The sequence below is a fragment of the Alosa alosa genome, chromosome 19 (assembly GCF_017589495.1).
Source record: "Alosa alosa isolate M-15738 ecotype Scorff River chromosome 19, AALO_Geno_1.1, whole genome shotgun sequence".
NCBI classification, from domain to species: domain Eukaryota; kingdom Metazoa; phylum Chordata; class Actinopteri; order Clupeiformes; family Clupeidae; genus Alosa; species Alosa alosa.
Genome location: NC_063207.1, coordinates 14,229,900 through 14,249,444, shown reverse-complemented (window position 1 = coordinate 14,249,444; position 19,545 = coordinate 14,229,900). Strand labels below are relative to the sequence as shown.

General features: G+C 44.8%; 1 protein-coding gene across 1 annotated transcript; it reads right to left on the bottom strand.

Annotated features, from left to right (window-relative positions):
* Positions 1 to 642: 642 nt before the first annotated feature.
* On the bottom strand, positions 643 to 14,954 carry lclat1 (lysocardiolipin acyltransferase 1). The gene is made up of 6 exons (XM_048227782.1): positions 14,623 to 14,954; positions 8,183 to 8,352; positions 6,922 to 7,120; positions 6,429 to 6,575; positions 4,713 to 4,829; positions 643 to 2,958 (listed from the first exon to the last, which is right to left on the bottom strand). Exons 2-6 carry the CDS (start codon positions 8,348 to 8,350, stop codon positions 2,414 to 2,416), a joined length of 1,176 nt encoding a protein of 391 aa, XP_048083739.1. The 5' UTR covers positions 8,351 to 8,352; positions 14,623 to 14,954; the 3' UTR covers positions 643 to 2,413.
* Positions 14,955 to 19,545: the final 4,591 nt, after the last annotated feature.

Sequence of the window (19,545 nt, the reverse complement as noted above, 5' to 3'; positions counted from 1 at the left end):
CAACACGAGTTGCCACAGCAACCCCTCTTCACCTTCGAATGTCCCAAGTCTCAACGAAACGACCCCTTCTGTCACTCCTAGCCTGTGTGCATTGTGAGAAGGTGACATGAAACATTGACTCCATGATGCTTGATTTACACCTGTGTTCAACTAAGATGACCCATTGCTGGAAAAACCGTGGCTCTTTACCACTGAATAAACACAGACAAACACAACACTCAGTATTGCTAGGAGAGGTGGAATCTAGACCTGTGTTCACTGATTCCATAGAGCACTATATACAAAGATCCTTGATTACTCTGCTTCAACCCTCTCTGCTATATAGCTCTCCTTGGCAGTCTACAATCACCCTTTAGTGATCATAGGTAGAAAGAATGATTATTGCTTGACAACAGATCTTTTATTTTGGATGGGACTGAATGGTGAAATCAATCCAAAATGTTCTCCAACCATAAAAATATTAACTTACAAAATGAAATATTACTGGTAATACTACCAATAGCTAAATGAAATGATTTTACTGAAATCTCTGAAAGCTTAAAATTCATTTTCTTCATTAACTTATTCCAATACTTAACATACAGGTTTCTGCAACCTAAAACAGTTAAACAAACAAAAACAATAATTACAAGAATCCCAAGCTGGTGGAAGAAGTGAATATTTATTTGGAGTTCTTTAACAGAGTGGTTACAGAGATCATGAAAGTGATAAACTTTACCTGAGAGGATAACAGGGGGATCACCTCCAGTATAACATGGAGAGACTAAGGGCAAAGAGTGAAACTCAGTTTGGAACTGAACTTTATGAGATCTATTATAGTAGTAGTGTAATTGGTACAGGTTGACCAGTTTGCAAGCTACAGTTCTCCATCACAGTGTCCAAGGCCAGTTTTCCTCTGCACATACATGTAGATACACACACGTGCACGCACAGACACGCACGCGCACACACTCACGCACACGCACACACACATTACATCTGTTATGAAGAGAAGGATGTCATCATCAAGACAGCATCTGATTGTGATTCAGCGTAACATGAGTAGTCTATGATTGGTGATGTTTTCTAATCTCCAGTTAGCACTCTAAGTCAGCAGTGGTTGGCTTAAGGCCACCACACAGTGTTGGTCTGCGCACTACCTTTGCCTCTGCCGTTCCCATGCAACAGCTTCAATAGCCATGCACAGTCACACACACACACACACACACACACACACACACACACACACACACACACCTGCAGTATAAACAGCTAAACAGCTATAGATCCAGCATCCAACGCATACATACTCCTGCTACAGAAAAACAGGACGTTAAGATGCGGCTTCATAAATGTACAAAAACACACACACACCTGTGCTAAGGTGAGTCGGGGCTCTGTGTAAACTCATCACAGTTTAGAGAAAAGGGGGTCCAGATGCGAGTGTCAGCACGGCGTTGCATTCTGAACGCGGCCGGCCTGCGAGCACTACTAACAATGTCTATTGGCTACAGGAGTGACGTCTCTCGACTCATCTCCACAACACAGCGCTAAATTTGGCTACAGTTGCGATTAATGTTCAAAAACATGACAAGTGCAGCCCAGGGCCGCGGGTGGCATGGCAACACAAATATGGCTTTGATTCCTGAAGGATAAAAACATGAAAGGACAACTAACACAACAAAAAACTTAAACAAAGCAATGACGATTTAAAAAGATACCTTACAAAATATGGCTGTGATTATAGAAAATGGTATAATCTGGCATATAAAGTAATATTATGTCAATGACATATGACAGGCTAGGCTGTAAAAAAGATAAAGAAATAAAAAAATGCTTCTCTCCCATTTAAGACAAGACAAAGCAAAGTGAAACTGAGGAGAAGAGAGAAGAGGGATTGTGAAGTGGATGGTTGGCTGACCTTCAAGTAAAGTAACCACCAAACTGCCATACACCAATAAACATTCACCAAACACACACAGCAATGATTGGCAGAACAGCATTCCGTTTAAGATATTTCTTAATCTTGCCTGTTCTTCTACATTAGTTCCTGACATTGTACCAGTCAGTGACCTCATCCGTCTACACATTCATATTTAAACCTTCTCCGTCTTTCAGAGCAGAGGCGGACGGCAGCACAGCCCAGGTTGCCCGGTTGACGGCCAGCATATGGACACACTAGTGAGCGAAGGAGAGTGAACGACAGCACGAGATGGAGGGCAGGAATGGAGGGAGGAAAAGTGAGCAGCTCTCTCTGCCTGAAGCTTTGGTATGAGGAGACAGAGAGAGTGTGAGTGATTGTTTCCTCTCCGTCCAAAAAAAAAAATGGCACTCGCCTCGCACCGTCACCTCCTGGGGAAGGACGTCGTCCCAGACACACACCGTTTCCCCCGGGCGGGCGGATGGGTGGCCGTGGCTCGACCTGTGTCCATCCTCACTCTTTCTTCTTCTCCATCCCGTTCCCTACGTCCTCTTTGACCCCTGACCTTCCTCCGTCACCATGACGACCGCCCATCCAATAGCGGTAGCAGGCCATCTCCATCAGCTCCACACCGCCCACCAGCTTCTGCTGTGCCAGGAAGAAGGCCACCACCAGCAGGAAGTAGAGCCGCACGGACGCCCACAGCCAGAGGGCGGCGAACGAGAGCGCCACGAACACCGTCCAGTAGAGCAGCGAGGCGACCTTGATGAGAGTCACGCGCAGCTCCGTCTTGCAGGGCGGCTTTAGCGCCCGGCGATGTCGAAGCCCGCGGCTGCTCCCGGGGCGAGAAGTCGCGCGAGGCTGCTCCTTCTCGGTCCAGCGCTCCTGGCACCAGGCCTGCAGCGCCTCGTTGCCCGTGGGGAGGGCGGAGACCGGGTAGCGCTGCACGTGGAAGTGGATCTCGCGCGGAAACAGGCCCAGCACCAGGTGGCGCTCCGTCTGGGGGATGTTCTTCGGGTAGGCCACAGTGATGTCGTGCACTGCGTCCAGGTTGTCACCTGAGAGAGAGAGAGAAAAAAACAGAGAGAGAGAAAAACAGAGAGAGAGAGAGAGTCCTTAAGGGCCCCTCACCATGCCACTCCAAGGCAACCCTGGAAGATGATTACATCAACAGTATTACAAAAACCACTTCATTGTGAAATCTGGGCCGTCTCCACTGTTAATCAGTACACTCAAGGACTTCTCAAGTCCAGCATGTGTGGACCTTGTAAACCTCTGACCAGTCACTCCGGTAACGCAAACAACAAAGATAACAGAAAAAAATGCATTATGTTGGTTATGGGGGTTATACATTATCTTATCCTATTTATTTACACTGACGCATCAAACAGCCCATCAAAACTATTTTAAGTTAACTCATCTGAGTGGACATAAGAGTGTGTGTGTGTGTGTGTGTGTGTCCAGTGTGAAAGCGCTCCTGGGGACACTGATGACCTTGGTGCTGGCTGCCCCCAGCTCAGGCCCGTTAGGCAGCTCTGCGGAGCCCCATACTCGGCCATTTGTGAGGGGGAGCGCTCAGTCGGTCTGTCCGTGCGAAGCCAGCCGGCAGCGGGAGGGCATTAGAGCGGCTAAAATCAAACGTGGTGTGAATCCACCCCCGGCCTCCACTGTCGTCAGCGCTCTCGTCAACGCCTCGTGTGGATCTACACCCCCCTTCCCCATATCTCTCTCTCTCTTCCTATCTCTCTCTCCCTTACCCTCTCTCTCTCTCTCTATCTATCCTTCCCTCTCCCTATCCCTCTCTCTCTCTCTCCTATCCTCCTCTCTCTTTTTCCTCCCTCCCTCTCTCTTTTTCTCTCTCTTCCTATCCTCCCTCTCTCTTCCTATCCCTCCCTCTCTCTCTCTTCCTATCCCTCCCTCTCCCTATCCCTCCCTCCCTCTCTCTCTTCCTATCTCTCCCTCCCTCTCTCCCCTGCCCTTCTCACCCTGTGCCCAGCTCTCACGCCATGTCAGCACCGTGACCTCCCTGACTCCACTGAAGGCTCGGGCTGGTGCTGTCAAAGCAGTTGGACAAGGGCCAGACAACTGTTCAGGGAGCAGTGTGTCCATGAGGAGTCAGAGTCTGTGTGTGTATATGTGTGTGTGTGTGTGTGTGTATGTGGGGGCAAACAAGTGTGGCTGAGACAGATGAGCATTCCATTGAAGAAACGAAGGGGGTGGTTGTCCTTTCCACCAGACAAATATGAGCTCTATGCCACAGACGTCAGACAGACACACACGCACACAAGCGCACACACGCACACACTACTGGGAAACGGGTGAGTAGTGCAGCCTCCTACTGTGTACATCGATGGCATTACTCAATGGTGTTGCAGAATGTTGTGGACAGCAGCCAAGTCTGGCAGTCCGAGTTACAGGATAGTGTTTGACATAGCTGGATGATTCACTGGAGATCATCTCTTTATGTGTGTATATGTGTGTGTGTGTGTGTGTGTGTGTGTGTGGTGTCAGGACAGTTCGGTAATATGAATACTTGAATACATAACCTTGTGCCTTACATTTTTCCATATGACAGGATGCCAAACCCAGGAAGTGTTTCAGTTCTAGCCTATTCTGTCTAGGTTTTGTTCATCCCAAAAAAATGCACTTTGTGAGATACAAGGCCATGGAAGGATATTGTGGCCATGATGGCATCATTACACAACTGACTAATGCTGATGAACCGTGTGACTTGCGGTCAATATTCTAACTAAGGGGGCAGATCACAAGTGAGGTGTGGTGATTGGCCGATGTGTGTGCAGTGACCTCTGACCTTCACGGAGCGTGTTGACGATGAAGGTGAACCCGGTGGTGCGTGGGTGCAGCACGTATTCGTACTTGGGCAGGCCGTTCTTCTCAGCGAAGACGTCGCTTCGCGCTCGCGTGTTGTCTGTAGGGTCAGAAGCGAGCAGAAAAGAATAGCACAGGAGGGGAGGAGAAAAGACCACTTCCATTCACTTATTTGTCAGGCACTTTTTTTCCAAAGGAACTTGACAAAGCTAAGCAGTAGATGACAACCCAAGTGACAGAAAGGCTAGGGAGAAACCATGATGAAATGTGACTAAACCTAATTTCCATCAGCCTGAGAGCACCAGCATGAGGGTGGAGTGAGGAGGAGGAGGAGGAGGAGGAGGAGTGGGAAGGAGGAAGATTAGGAAAGGAAGAGGTAAGACAGGATTATCATCTACTTGTTTACAAACAGCATCTGGCTTTCACCCATCCACAGTGAGAGCGTGATTTGGAGGTGCTTGTCATTCTTCTCCTTCTCTCCTTCTTTAAGCACCACACACACACGGTTCAATATCTATTTTTTCCCTGTGTGCCAACACACTCACACACAGACAACTCCTCCTCCCTCTGACACACACAGACTGGAGGAAAAGTATGTCATACTGTTTTTAATTAATGACACAGGGACATGAGGGGGCATCTGCTCGAAAAGACACACACTAGTACACACATCCACACACACACACAAATACACAGTAATTAAATCAGGCCAGTGTTGTAACGGAGACTCAGGAGATTAACTGCCCCCATCTCAATAGAAGAAGCGAGAGGGGGCAGTCAGTGTTAAAACAGATTTAAATCAAAAGCTATCCTAAGAGGATCTGATGGACAGGTGAGAATCTGATCTGCGTGTGTGTCTGTGTCCGTGTGTGTGTGTGTGTGTGTGTGTCAGGGGTCAGTATGTTTGGACATGCTGTAATTGGACCACTGCCAGCTCGGGTCTGCTGGCTATTTCAGGGCCAGTACAACGTCCATTTATTTCCACTGACCTCTGTTGTGTCCAACAGAGGTATGCATGAATGCCACACACAGACCCTGAAGAACAGAGTACAAGAATAAGCCTGTGAGTGTAAAAGACAGAGAATGTACAGTAATTATGAGCAAATTAGAGAGAGTGAGAGTGTGTGTGTGCGTGTGACATTCTCTGTGCACATTCACACTAGACCCTTTGGTTCAGACCCGAGTTCGTTTGGACTGTTGGTTCGGTTCATTTTGATTGTGTAGTCTACCGAACTCGGGTGCGGACCCAAGACCGGACCAGAGTCCGCCAGAAAGCGGTGGTCTCGGGTACGGTTTGAAGCTTTGGTATGAATGCTATCTTTTCCAAAACCAGGAAATAAACACTATTGGTGGTCCATATGATTTTACCACTTTTTTGTGGCATTGCCAAGCGATATTGGTAAATAGAAGCTAGTGTTTATAACATAAACAGACCTGGGTGCACAAATAAAAATTCAATGTGAAGAGACCTGCTTGGGCAGGGCTATGGGGGAGTAACAGACTTCACACTTGGTCCGTTTAACAGAACCGCACTCAGGTTCGGTTCTGTTAAACGGACCAAGTGTGAAGGCAACCTATTGAGTGAAACCTCTCCTAATAACACGTGAAAGAGGCAGAGGGAAGAGTCAGTCAGCAAAAGGAAACAATAAGTGTAAGGGTTTATATGAATGGGCATGCGTGTGTGTGCGTACTCCCTCACCGGTGAGGTCAGTGCCCTCGGGGAAGAGCAGGAGCTGCAGGGGCTCCCTGATGCGGCAGAAGTACTGCAGCATGTTGGCCATGTGGGTGCGGTCCTCCTCCCAGCGCCGATGGATGAAGATGAAGGAGGCTACCTGCATCGCCCAGCCTAAACACACACACACAGGCACACTTTTTCAAAACTAAATGGCGACGTGCTAATATCACTGTATAAACTGGTTTTATCAGCATTGCATCGCCCAGTCTAGACACAGAGAGAGAACTGGTAATACAAGAGATGTGACAGGAAGCAGTGGGAGTATTACTCTAATCAGAGCAGTCATTCTGCAGCCAGGGGGGCTGCAGGGGACCAAACAATGATGCAAGACTTGACACACACAAACATTTATTTGCACCCTAAATGTAGGATAAGGTCAAATTAAGTCTATCCTCGTAAACTAGTGTGTGTAGTGTGTGGCATGAGTGTACATGTGTGTGTGTGTGTGTCCACACACCGAAGCCAGGCACAGCTTTGAGGCCGGCCTTGAGGCAGATCTTCTCCAGGCGCAGGTAGCTGTAGCGCAGCAGGCAGCACCATAAGAACATCCAGTCCAGCCGCGTGCGGTGGTTCATGATGATGACGCTGCGCTCGCCCGGCACAAAGCCATCGCCTGTGATGACCACCTTCACCCCAAACACCACCTCCAGCAAGGCCTGAGGGACACACACACACAGTCAGTGTGACAACCCTCTCCAACTTCTCACGTTAGTGGCATCATAACGTTACTTATACCTGCTCTTAAAAAATAATATTTTTACAACTGTATCAGCAGGAGGCAGAGAAGTTTTGTTGCGCTCAGACGACTGTTTTTAAGTCCAGGTGCGTTAGAACCAATAATGTGAAGAGGCTATAAGTGGTTCGCACTCTGAAAAAAGTGACTAGACAAAGTCTTGCAAAAGGAGCAACTAGTTTTAATAGAGAGCAAGAGCAGACGTTTCAGCCATCCGGCTATTCTCAACGCTCGTGTCTGCTATTGCTCTCTATTAAAACTAGCTGCTCCTTTTGCAAGACACACAACTGTATCAGCAGAAAGCTCCGGTGAGATTGAAACTTGAGTTCAATCATGAGTTTATGGTGACACACGTGAGAGTCTTTGTCAGCATGTAAAAAGGTCAGGGTTTTGTGGTGAATATCACGCTGGTCAGAGGTGAGTGAAAGAGCACATGCAGACGGGCGTGAGGGTTTTTGCATGCAAACACACACACAAAATCGGTTTGTGATGGAAAGTGCACATTACAGATACACACACACACGTGCTTTTCTGCACACATATAAATGTACACATCATAGCTCTATCTCTCACGTATACGTATACATATACACAAACACACACATCCTCTCTGTCTCTCCCACACACACAGATATACACACATACCACATACTCACCACAGCCAAAGTGAGCTTCACACACACGCTATTATTTTATTTTATTTGTATTTATCCTTTATTTAATTAGGAGTCCCATTGAGATCTTGCATCTCTTTTTCAAGGGAGCCCTGGATTTGCAAAAGTAAAAAAAAAATATATTATTACTAAAATTATAAGTAGTTTATAAAACATGAAATAAATAAATAAAGAAAACAAACAAAAAACAAAAGGTATTGATTTTCCTCTTCCTCTCTCCCGCTATACCACACACACACACACACACACACACACACACACACACACACACACACACACACACAGACACAGACACACAGACACACACCCACCACGGGCAGGGTGAGCCAGGTGGCGACGATGCGATCAGTGAGCCAGCGGTACCAGGCGGGGGAGATCAGCATGAGGGGCAGCACCGGCCCCAGCATGAACACACTCCCAAAGAAGCTGCCCAGGAAAAGAGTGGTCAGGAAATAAAGGCCTCGCGCAGACACCGCCATACCTGAGAGAGAGAAAGAAAAAAGAAAGAAAGACATTGATCCATACAAATAAACCAATGCTTGTTACATTAATTGTTACATTAATGCTACCCAACTTCTGGTTCAGGCAATAGTCATCTCCCGACTCGACTACTGCAATGCCCCTCCTGACAGGTCTCCCAGCCGCGCAGTGAAACCACTTCAGATGATCCAGAACGCCAGCGGCGCCGCTTCTGGTCTACAATCAACCCAAAAGGGCACATGTTACCCCGCTGCTCATCCAGCTACACTGGGCTACCTATGGCGGCCCCAAGATCAAATTCAAGTCTCTAATGCTTGCCTACAAAGTAGTTCCTCGGGTTCTGCTCCCACCTACTTGAATGCCCTCATACAGACTTACACTACCTTCAGACCGCCAAGGCCCTCTGATCTAACGACGCCTAGCTCTACCACCGTACGCCAAGCCAATCCAAACTTTTTTCTCATCTGTTGTTCCTCGTTAATTGGGAACACACTGCCAGTTCCTACAAGGGCAGGGACATCCTTTTCCACTTTCAAAAAAACTCCTGAAGACCCAGCTCTTTAGAGAACATCTACTCTCATAGCAACACTTACAACAAGTCTTACTGATCCTAGCACTCACCAGCCGCTTTTAAACTGACAAGTAACTGCTAAAAACAGCACTCACCGACGACTTATTCTTACTGTACTCTAATGTTTTTTTTAAACTGTCCTAAAATTGTGAGAATTGTTCTAAAACTTACTGTTTACCATGTTGTTAGTCGCTTTGGTTAAAAAGCGTCAGCCAAATGTAATGTAATGTAATGTAATGTAATGTAATGACACTGTTACAGAGTGTGTTTTTGTGTTGCTTGAGGTGCGTTTGTGAGTGTGAGTGTGAATGCAAGTGTGCGTGTTTGTGTGTGTGTGTGTGAAAACGGATTCAATTCATCTGTGGGAACATCAATGCAGCACAGATGTCAGAGCTGTTGTGTAAACAGGACTACTGCTGGTGAAAGCAGAGTATGATGAGGAACGTGTGTGAGAGAGTGTGTAAAAGATAGAGTGAGAAGTGCAATATGAATCTCGTGTGTGTGTGTGTGTGTGTGTGTGTGTGTGTGTGTGTGTGTGTGTGTGTGTGTGTGTGTGAGACTGATAAAACACTCAAATATTTCTACTGTGCTGCTGATTAGAGTGACTATCAGTAATCGTTACCTCCCTAATGATATCCATTACAAGAAAGGTACGTGTGTACATGCAAGTGGATGGAAAGTATTAGACACACTGTCAGGTTGCAATCCTGCTGAGAGTGTTAAAATTTACACTGGTATAGCAGGTACAAAAACGCACACACACACACACACACACACACACACTCCAACCATCTGGTGAAGTTTGCGGATCTTTGTATTGGTGGGCCTCATCACTAACCATGGCATGAGGCTCACTACAGAGAAGAAGTAGACCTGCTGGCTAAATGGTGCAAAAGACAACAACCTCCTGCTAAATGTCAGCAAGACCAAGGAGATTGTTGTCAACTTTCAGAGAGGCCACAAACAACTGCCACCACTGTCCATCGACGGAGATGCTGTGGAGAGAGTGAGCAGCAAAAAATTTCTGGGGGTGCACATCAGCTTAATTTACCCTCCTGACCACCAACACAGCATCACTGGCTAAAAAAGCCCAGCAGCTCTACTTCTTGGCTAAATTGAAGAAGGCAAGTGCCACGCCTCCCGTCATGACTACATTCTACAGAGGGACCATCGGAGCATCGCCTCCAGCAGCATCACAGTGTGGGGCGGAAGCTGCACAGATCAGAACAGGAAGACCTCCAGCGACTGTTAACACAGCTAAGAGGATCATTGGAGCACTACCCCCCCTGCAGGACATTTACACCACCCGCCTCACCAAGTAGCACTAATGATTGTCAAGGATACAACCCACCCCTGCACACAAACTGTTCAGCCTCCTGCCCTCTGAGCTGTACAGGAGCCTCCGCCCAAGCACTCACCAGACTGGCAAGTAGCTTCATCCACCAAGTAATCAGGATGCTGAACACTCTACCCACTTCCTCCCATCACTGACAGCCCCCCCCCCCCACTCCACCAGCCAGCCAGGAACCTAGGAAACTAGGATCCTGTCTACCCTAACCCCTCCCCCAACACCGCCTGTGGAACTGCACTGTGACTGGCAAGAGCCTAAGTTGCTGTTGCTGCTTCACATCAAGCCTGATATACTTGAAATTACTGCATACTGTATATCAATGTAAATATACAGGTCACAACAAGCACAAGTTTAAACTTCATGTAACTGTTAAGACTATATAAATATACAACACAACTACCTTCTATTTTTTTTTATATATATGTCCTATATTTCTATTTTGATACATACATGTTCTATATTTCAGTCTTGCACTTTAATTTAATGTTTATTGTCTATGGCTATGTCTATAGTCTGTCTATGTCTGTATTTAAAGCATGTCTATGTCTGCATGGGAAAGTAAGAAACGAAATTTCAATTCTTTGTATGACCAGTGCATGTAAAGAAATTGACAATAAAAGCCGACTTGACTTGACTTGACACGCACGCACTTTCGATCTCAGCATTAGCGTATTCCAGCAGCCTCTCGGTCGCCATAACAGCAGTACGCTACTGTAATGACGGTCTGCTGGGAGGTGTCATTTGTACCCTCTCTTAGAGGTTAATATGGTACATTAGTATAGTAGGAAAGCTGCAGTCTGTGTCTACATGTATTTCCCTGCTCCTGCTGCTCCCAACACTAGTCTTCAGAGTAAATGCACACTGATAGGACTTGATACAGACTGAGCCTTTTGCCTGGCAAACAAGCGCTGCTCATGTCCTGCAGTAGTCATTTGGTTAAACAAATCATACTATCATACTAAAGTCATAGTACAACAATCTTGCTACTGTTGGAGAAGAACAAATGAAATATGTAGGCTATTCATTTGTTTCAACACACACACACACACACACACACACACACACACACACACACACACACACACACACACACACACACACACTTAATGATTAATGGAATGTGTGCTTGTGTATGTGGTTTGTGGTAAGGGAGAATGTGTGGAGTGTTGAACACCGGTGGAAAGATGACAAAGGACTTCAACCCCTACTGCCATCACCACACACACACACACACACACACACACACACACACACACACACACACACACACACACACACACACACACACACACAAAGTGTCTCTTGGTCAGAGCTTGAAGGGATGGAAAAAGCAATGATGCTTTGATGACTTTTTTTCCACTGGCCCTGAACAATAAACACTTAGAGGATTACAGATGGATCACGCCTGACTGAGTACACGTGGCCCCTACCCAATCACTCACACACACAGACACAGCGTTTCTGGGACACACACATGACTCAGCATACCAGTCTCTCTGACACACTCATAAGATTAGAAATAACAGCCGGTCAAAGCTCACCGTGTCTTCACGAATGACTCAGTCTTACACAGCATCTAAAAGCTCTTCTCGGCTCAGGCCTGTCCTTGTTCCCCCCTCGCTTACAACGCATTACACGTTCCCATCCACTAGGAACATCCAGTGTTAATCACAAGATAACACACTTGCAATCAACGGGGCCTTAAACACATGCAGGACCAGGCCTTCATGCATGCAGGAACTGGCACAGAACAGTCTGAAACATTTTGAGGTCAACAGATCTCGTTTTTTAAAGATACATGAATGATGGGAGCGGGAGTAATAGCATTAAAGCCCCTCACCACTTCAGCTATTCTTGTTATCACTCCTCTCGTCCCTTCACTTATCCACGGCCCCAAATCTGCCCTTGGCAACAGCACTCCTGAGTGAGAGCTCTGTCTCACAACCTTGGTATAGGCCTACCATCTCTTGACTCTTTGGCTGGATGGTGTTTAGAAAGGTATTTTTCCTCCTGACCTAAAACAACCTAACCTCCCCATAGGGTGCCAGCCATGTCTGGCTGGCTTTATGAGATGAAAACAAGGAGATGAAAGCATGGAGAAGCAGTTGTTAAATTGGCTACTATGCCATTCAAGACCGTTGCTTTCTAGACAGTTGAATCAGTACCAGGATTCAGATATGTGGCAGGCCTGGCTATATTAAAAGAGTAACGCTCAAGTTCTAGACCTAAATGAAAAGATGTAACTGAAGGCAATGCTGATTGTGGTGCAGAACATTCTGTCAATCAATAGCAGGGCTCAACATTAACGGTTGCCCGGTTGCCCTTGGCTACCAAATTGATACCAGATTTGGTTAGCTTTGGCAACCAAAACCTCATGCCTAGTTGCCAAGCTGGCAACCACTTTTAACCACTTTTAAAACAACACAACTACATGATCAGTTCAATAGTATAATTAAGGAGTCTTCTCTGTCTGATAAGTCTATTATTTTAAAGAGCTGCTCCTAAATAATTAGAGTTAGTGTGAAGTGTTGTGGACCAATGCCCAACCTCATCCTGTGGGTGACCACCTAAGCCTCAACATGTGCCCTGACCTCCACTGGCTCCCACACGCCCTGCCAGACTTTCCCATGACCCAGCTGACCGAGAAGCTGGGTCAGAGTTCCAATTGCCAGTTCTGACAAGTGTAAGCATTCACTGCGTTGTGGCTTGAGCTACTTTAGACAAAAGCATCTACTGTGTGGGTGCAGATCTAGGCTACCGCAGCTTTCTCTTCCTCTACATGCAAATCCAAATAACCATGGGACTCGTTAGGAGGAAATTAGGAGGTTTGGTCCTAATTTCACTTTTTTTTTTTAAATGACTAACCTGATTGGAATTTACGGACAGTTCTTTAACTCTTCAGACAGTTGTTACTAGTTAAGACTCAAAATGTACCATTAAAAAAAAATCCATGACATCAATGATGAAAGCTAATGTTCTGGGCTACATCTTGTCCAATTTTATGTGCATGAGTCAGTGTGTGTGTATGTGTGTGTGGCTGACAGACACACCCAGCTGTCCCAGACCTGCCAGGTGATCCTCTTTGCATTTTAATCTCTCTGTGTCTCTCAGGGCAACCCACTCACACGTGATTGAGAGACACTGTGTGTCCTTTTCAGCTGATCTAATACGGCATCACTGTAGTATGCTGTGCTCCATTAAAAGAACGCTCAGCAAGCGGCTGCATACAGTACCTGAATCAAGTAATCTGTGATGGAACAGAGGTGATTCTAACAGAGGTGGAACTGGTTTGCATTGACCAGGGCACTCTGCTCTACAATTTTAATGTTGCAGTCAAGTCCACTTGGAAGCACTACAAGCACCGCTCTTGTTAGTGCAGACGGACAACACAGCACCAGAGGATCAACCACACGCACACAGCTGCAAAGTACTTTTCCACCCAGTCTGCTTGATAAGAGTACAGCTGTTTATGGAGCCTTGAGGAGTGAACAAACAGCAGCAGCTTCGAATGTGCAGTTTACAGAGTGAGAGCAAACCACACAACCTTTGTTTTGTCTACACTTAAAGTACAGATAACATCTCAAGGAAGTAGTTTCAAACTGCTGCATTGTATGATTTACAAGGACAAAACTGCAATTAGACCCCCAAAAAACTGTGGGGTTTTATGCCTTTCATCTGAGAAGTGATGAGTGATAATGCACGTCACGAACTCTGCATAGTCCCTGAGGTATCCGGATTTGCTTTCCTCCGACATGACTGTGTGTAACCCTAGTGGGTAAACACGAGGATGCACGGGGGCCCCTAGTGTAAAGTGGCTAAAAGTACTGTATTGCTATAACATCACCGACTATAGAGCAAATTACTAAAGGAATGACGTCAGTAAACTGCATTGACGTTAAACGGTAAGGGTAATGCATAGGTTCATTGCCCAGCTATATTCTAAAGCGGCTAACGTTAGCTGGCTACTGTCAATATAAACCACAACCTGTGCCAAGCTAACAGTTAAGGGAAGTAACTACTTCACATACCATCCCAATGGCAAGACAGTCGCAGCTAAACACTAAGATACATAGCTAACAATCTATAAACCAAACTCACCAAGTTAACATGACTTTTACCATTTTAATATCGGCTCACGGATTAGGAAGTAGATTGACGTTAGCTATCTAGCTAGCTCGTGAGCTAAATTGCAAGCTTCTCAATTGATATTGAGCACTGAGGCAACAGCTTCGGTTTAACTTCCCAATCGGTCCGAACATGACTGTAAATGGTTTTGCGTCACAGTGTTCACATAGCATATTTCGATGTAATAGATGGTAATGTTAATGTGTACTTCAGTCTTTACCCACCTGAATTGCTGGAGTTCTCTTGCTTACTAGGGAGGTACGCGGGCAATTTCAAGGTGCGGTCAAGCGAAGTTAGCAAGCGTGCTAGCTGACTCACACTACAGTATTAAGAAGCTTGTTTGATTGCGACACAGCTAGCTATTTGCTAGAACCAAAACAAAAATATTTTTTTTCAGTCGTGAGTTTGCTACTTCCTTGTTGACAGAAATTATTTCAAGATTCAGGGGAATTACATCATCAAAAGGCATGTTGGCAGAGGACTCTGCCGACTGCTAAACTGCAGGCTGCAGCTGCTTGCTTGTTGACGCCACCATGCCATTCCTGGCTTCCATAGATTGACCTCTTAACACCAATCAAATGGTGGTGCCGACAGGGGGCGCTGTTTTTATAGAAATTAATGAATTTCAGTCCAAGTTGCATGTTTTGCGAATATGATACCTCTGTGCACATATTGACGGCAGGATTAGATTAAACTTCAAGAGTATCAACTGACGACTCATGAAATAAAAGACAATCAATGCGAATTAAAATAATGCATAGTGATAATGGCAGTTTTGAAGATGTGCAGTGCATTCTGCATCCATTACAATAAAATAGATGTACCGCATAGCGGTACAAAATATGACCGCCGCTCAGTCATGTACATCCGTTCCGCGAAAATAAATCACACTAATCAATTTGTCTTCATCTTTTACTCCATCCCCCACTCTTGAAACCTTTGTGTATGCTTGTTTGGCATGCCTGTGTGTGTGTGTGCGGCTGCACATAGCCTACTGGCGCTGCAAAGGTGAATAGATTGTAGAATAGCCAAAAAAGTTGTAGCATTGTTATAAAACCTTTAAAATCTCTAAACAATCACAAGTAGGGCAGTTCATCACAGTTCATCCATTGCAACTGGATTGATGAAAGGTCACTTACACCTGTAGGCTACAATGTATTTTCCCCGAGCGCCGCCATTGTAGCAGGCAGCTCACTGCGCCGGGATTAGTGTGTGCTTCACCTCACTGTGTGTACACTGTGTGCTGTTTGTGTTTCACTAATTCACCGATTGGGTTAAATGCAGAGACCAAATTTCCCTCACGGGATCAAAAAAGTATATATACTTATACTTATACTTATACTTATTTGGGGAAAGCAGAAGGTATCAGCATAATGTTTATTTATTATTATTTATTTATTTATTAATAAACAAAAACATCTCTGTCAGTTCCATGCAGTTTTCAACAGCTATCAAAAAGAAAGGTCATTTTTGGATGGATGGATTTTTTGTGAATGTTTCTTCTTCTACATAATTTTAGTCATCTTTAGGTTCATGTTATACTTTATTGTCAATGCACAAATTTATGGGGGGGTTTTCCTGCCATTAATAAAATGAAAATGAAAACAGTGAAATTAAAATGAAAAACTCGTTTTGCCATTTAATTTTCAAAGTGTCAGTGCAATTATCCTGCCAAATTTCCTGACAATGCGCACAATGTATGCCAAAATGATAAATAAAATGAAAACTGACACCTGCTTGCGATTTATTTTCCATTTCTCGATTTTCATTTTCATTTTGAAGTTCACAACATGCAAATGAGCTGCATTGTTAATGAGATGTATGTGGGTGGTGCTCTGGTGACGACAAATTAAATGCGCCTACCATGATCATGATTTAGCTTTAGATCAATAAACGCGGTTGGTTGACGGCAAGATGGCAGCCAGATCGGTCAAAGACGAGGCCGTAGCGGCCCTAGAGTCCTCTTGTATCACACGAGGCCGGCCCAGGCAGGATATCCCTGCCGAGACGATTACAGCCTATGTGCAGTTAGGAATGACAGCAACAAAATCGCGAGCCTGCTCAATTCGCCGGAGAGGACAGATGGCGTAGAATGCAGGAGCTTGGATTACTGTCTCTCTCGAATTAATTGAGCAGGCTTCGCGATTTTTGCCTGGGCGGCCTCGTGTGATAAAGGGGACTCTGGGGCGCTACGGCCTCGTCTTGGACTGATCTGGCTGCCATCCAGCGTTGATCTAAAAGCTAAATCATGATCATGGGGCGCATTTAATTTGTCGTCACCAGAGCACCACCCACATACATCTCATTAACAATGCAGCTCATTTGCATGTTGTGAACTTCAAAATGAAAAATGAAAATCGAAAATGGAAAATAAATCGCAAGAAGGTGTCAGTTTTCATTTTATTTATCATTTTGGCATACATTAGCACATAATCAGAAAAGGCAAAGTCAAAGTGAAGTTTGCATTTTTTTCATTTTCCAACTAACATTTTCATTTTTGGCAGTAATATACCAGGATGGTAAAGAAAATGAAATGACAAATAGACATTTTCAATTTATTTTTATTTTTGTCACAAATGTATCGTGTTTATCAGGAAAATTAAAAGCCAAATGTATATATTTCATTTTATTTTTAAATTTGGCAGGATAATTGCACTGACACTTTGAAAATTAAATGGCAAAACGAGTTTTTCATTTTAATTTCACTGTTTTCATTTTACTTTTATTAATGGCAGGAAAAACCCCTCATACAAATTAAGTACCAGTAGTCTGAAACGAAATGCAGTTTTACATCTAACTAGTGGTGCAAATGGGCCTTCATGAAATGCGTCGCTAGACTGTTCATACACATTTTAACGGGCCATGTTGAAGAGCTGTTGTCCGTTATTGTTCGTGCAAATATAGGTTGATTTATGTTCCCTTGCATTGTGTAACTGAGGTCATGGCTAGTCTGGCTTTCACCAGACCAAGCTCAATCTTTTAAGAAATCAAAAAATAAATCGCCGGCAGATCAGGCTGGGTTGACCCAGCCTAGTCCACGGTAGGCGCCCGATATTGTTTAATTTTCACAAATAAAATCTCCTTTGGAAACCAATGGCTTACGCCTTACAGTATCAGCGGACTTAAGCTGCCACATCGTGGCGAAAAGTTGTAATAAAATTCACGCAGCTCCTTGAATCACGGAAAGCGCGAATGAAGTAGCCACTTCTAAATGGGACCCACTACACAGTAGCTGAAGGTCTGTGGCTAAAGCAGCCATAATGAAAGCCATAACGAAGGTGTCATTGTTTGGATACTTCACACACACGTGCTTTTTAATCTTACAGACTACAACTACCAAGCTGGAATCAAAGAACATCGATTCCCCTCTCACAGCATGCACTTAAAACAAATAAACAGGCGTCTCAGTCTCACGCATGTATAGCCATAGGCAAAACTGTATCGGACCGGTGTAACGTTGGTAAATCATCCATTGCACAGAATGATTTTTGTAGCACGTGCAACAAATAATATTAGCCTACGATTATGTGTACAGCCCTGCCTTGGATACATCTCTCAAAGTGGGCTCTAAAATATTAGGTTTAGATGTAGATCTAGCCTGGCGGGCCATCCTATATCATTGAAATGTATAGTCTGGCATCGAACCATTCACCTCGCTTAATCCAAGGGGCGGGCAGAGAATTGTCTTTCAAACTGCCTAGGCATGCAATAGGCCAGCTATGACCATATCCGTATCCGATTCGGCAAAAGCGGCAAATACATCCTTCTTGAAAGGAATGACTTAAGTGCATTGTGTTGCTCAACTTTCAAAGAAAAGCACAAGTCCAACTTTTCCAAAGTTGGCGCCAACGCCGATTCAAACAACCGCTCTTAGTTAAGCCATAGCCACCTTCCTTGTTGTTCACCATCTTGGGACTGTCGTTATCCTGTTAAGCCCGCCTTAAGACTCTCTAACAAAATAGGCTGTGATTGGATGAGGTCCCGGCGTCAGCCAATAGAAATCCCTATGGTTTGATACTAGACGTACAGGCTGAGCAAATTAATTTGCCGCCGCTAGGGTGCGTCTAGATTTCTAGGCTAATGTAGATCATCATGGGTGCGTTAATTTTGAAAATAGAGTATTGAAGTAGCCTAGTGAGTGTTTGGGAATGAACGTTAGCTCAGATGCTTTTTGAGACTTTTGTGGTCTTAATGCAACACTTTACAAAGCACTGAAAGGGCCACCAAGGACTGTGACCAAATCAACAGCAGAAAAAAACCTATTTAGCAAGCAGAAATGTCCCAGCCCGGTGTTTGCATCATAGACAGGTTATCTTTCAAGTATATTTTCCATTAGAAAACCATCGCGTTAGGGAATGAGATGACAGTCGAAAGATACAATTGCAGTGCTGCTATTAATTTGCTTAGTAGAACCAGAGAATGTCTAATAAGGGGAGAACCGCCACTCTCTGGAAACTTCCGGTTTCTGAACTGGTTGCAGTTCCTTTTCTGGTTCCACATGAGGGCGCTCACGAATAAGTGCAGAATGAATGGAGGTCTATGGAGCTATACCCCTCAAATCCACTTTTCTCTGGATATAATTTTTTGCCCAGAAATTTGAATGTTGCATGCGAAAGAGGGGGCAGAGAAAATACAGACCGCTGAGATTTATCTTTTTTGAGTCACTTATTTGATCTAAAAAGCCTTTCAAATGCGTCAATGACGTCATTCATTAGTAGAAAGCTAGTGTGTTGTGGGCAACAACAACCCAACCTGTAAGAAATCAAAAGGATGTAAGTACTCGTTTATTCAACTTTTGACCTATAATCCATATTAAGCTTGCAGAAACCACAATCAAATCTTCGATTTTTCAACTACAACCAGGTGAAAGAGACATATTTAGCCTTCTAGCTCCATAGACCCCCATTGTTTTTGCACTTTTTCGTGATCGCCCCTAGCGGAGCTACAACAGATTGCAGGTACAATAGAGTTAATAGGGAGAGATCCGGCTCTCCGTAAACGGGCTCTGGTATAACCCCATTTATAGTTTTCTACAAATTGCCCTCCATCACTCAACCAATGCTAACGGTAACATTATTGTACCTAGGTCCTATAGCTATTGATATTATAAGATTAACGTACCTGCAGTAAAAACCAAGCATGTCCGA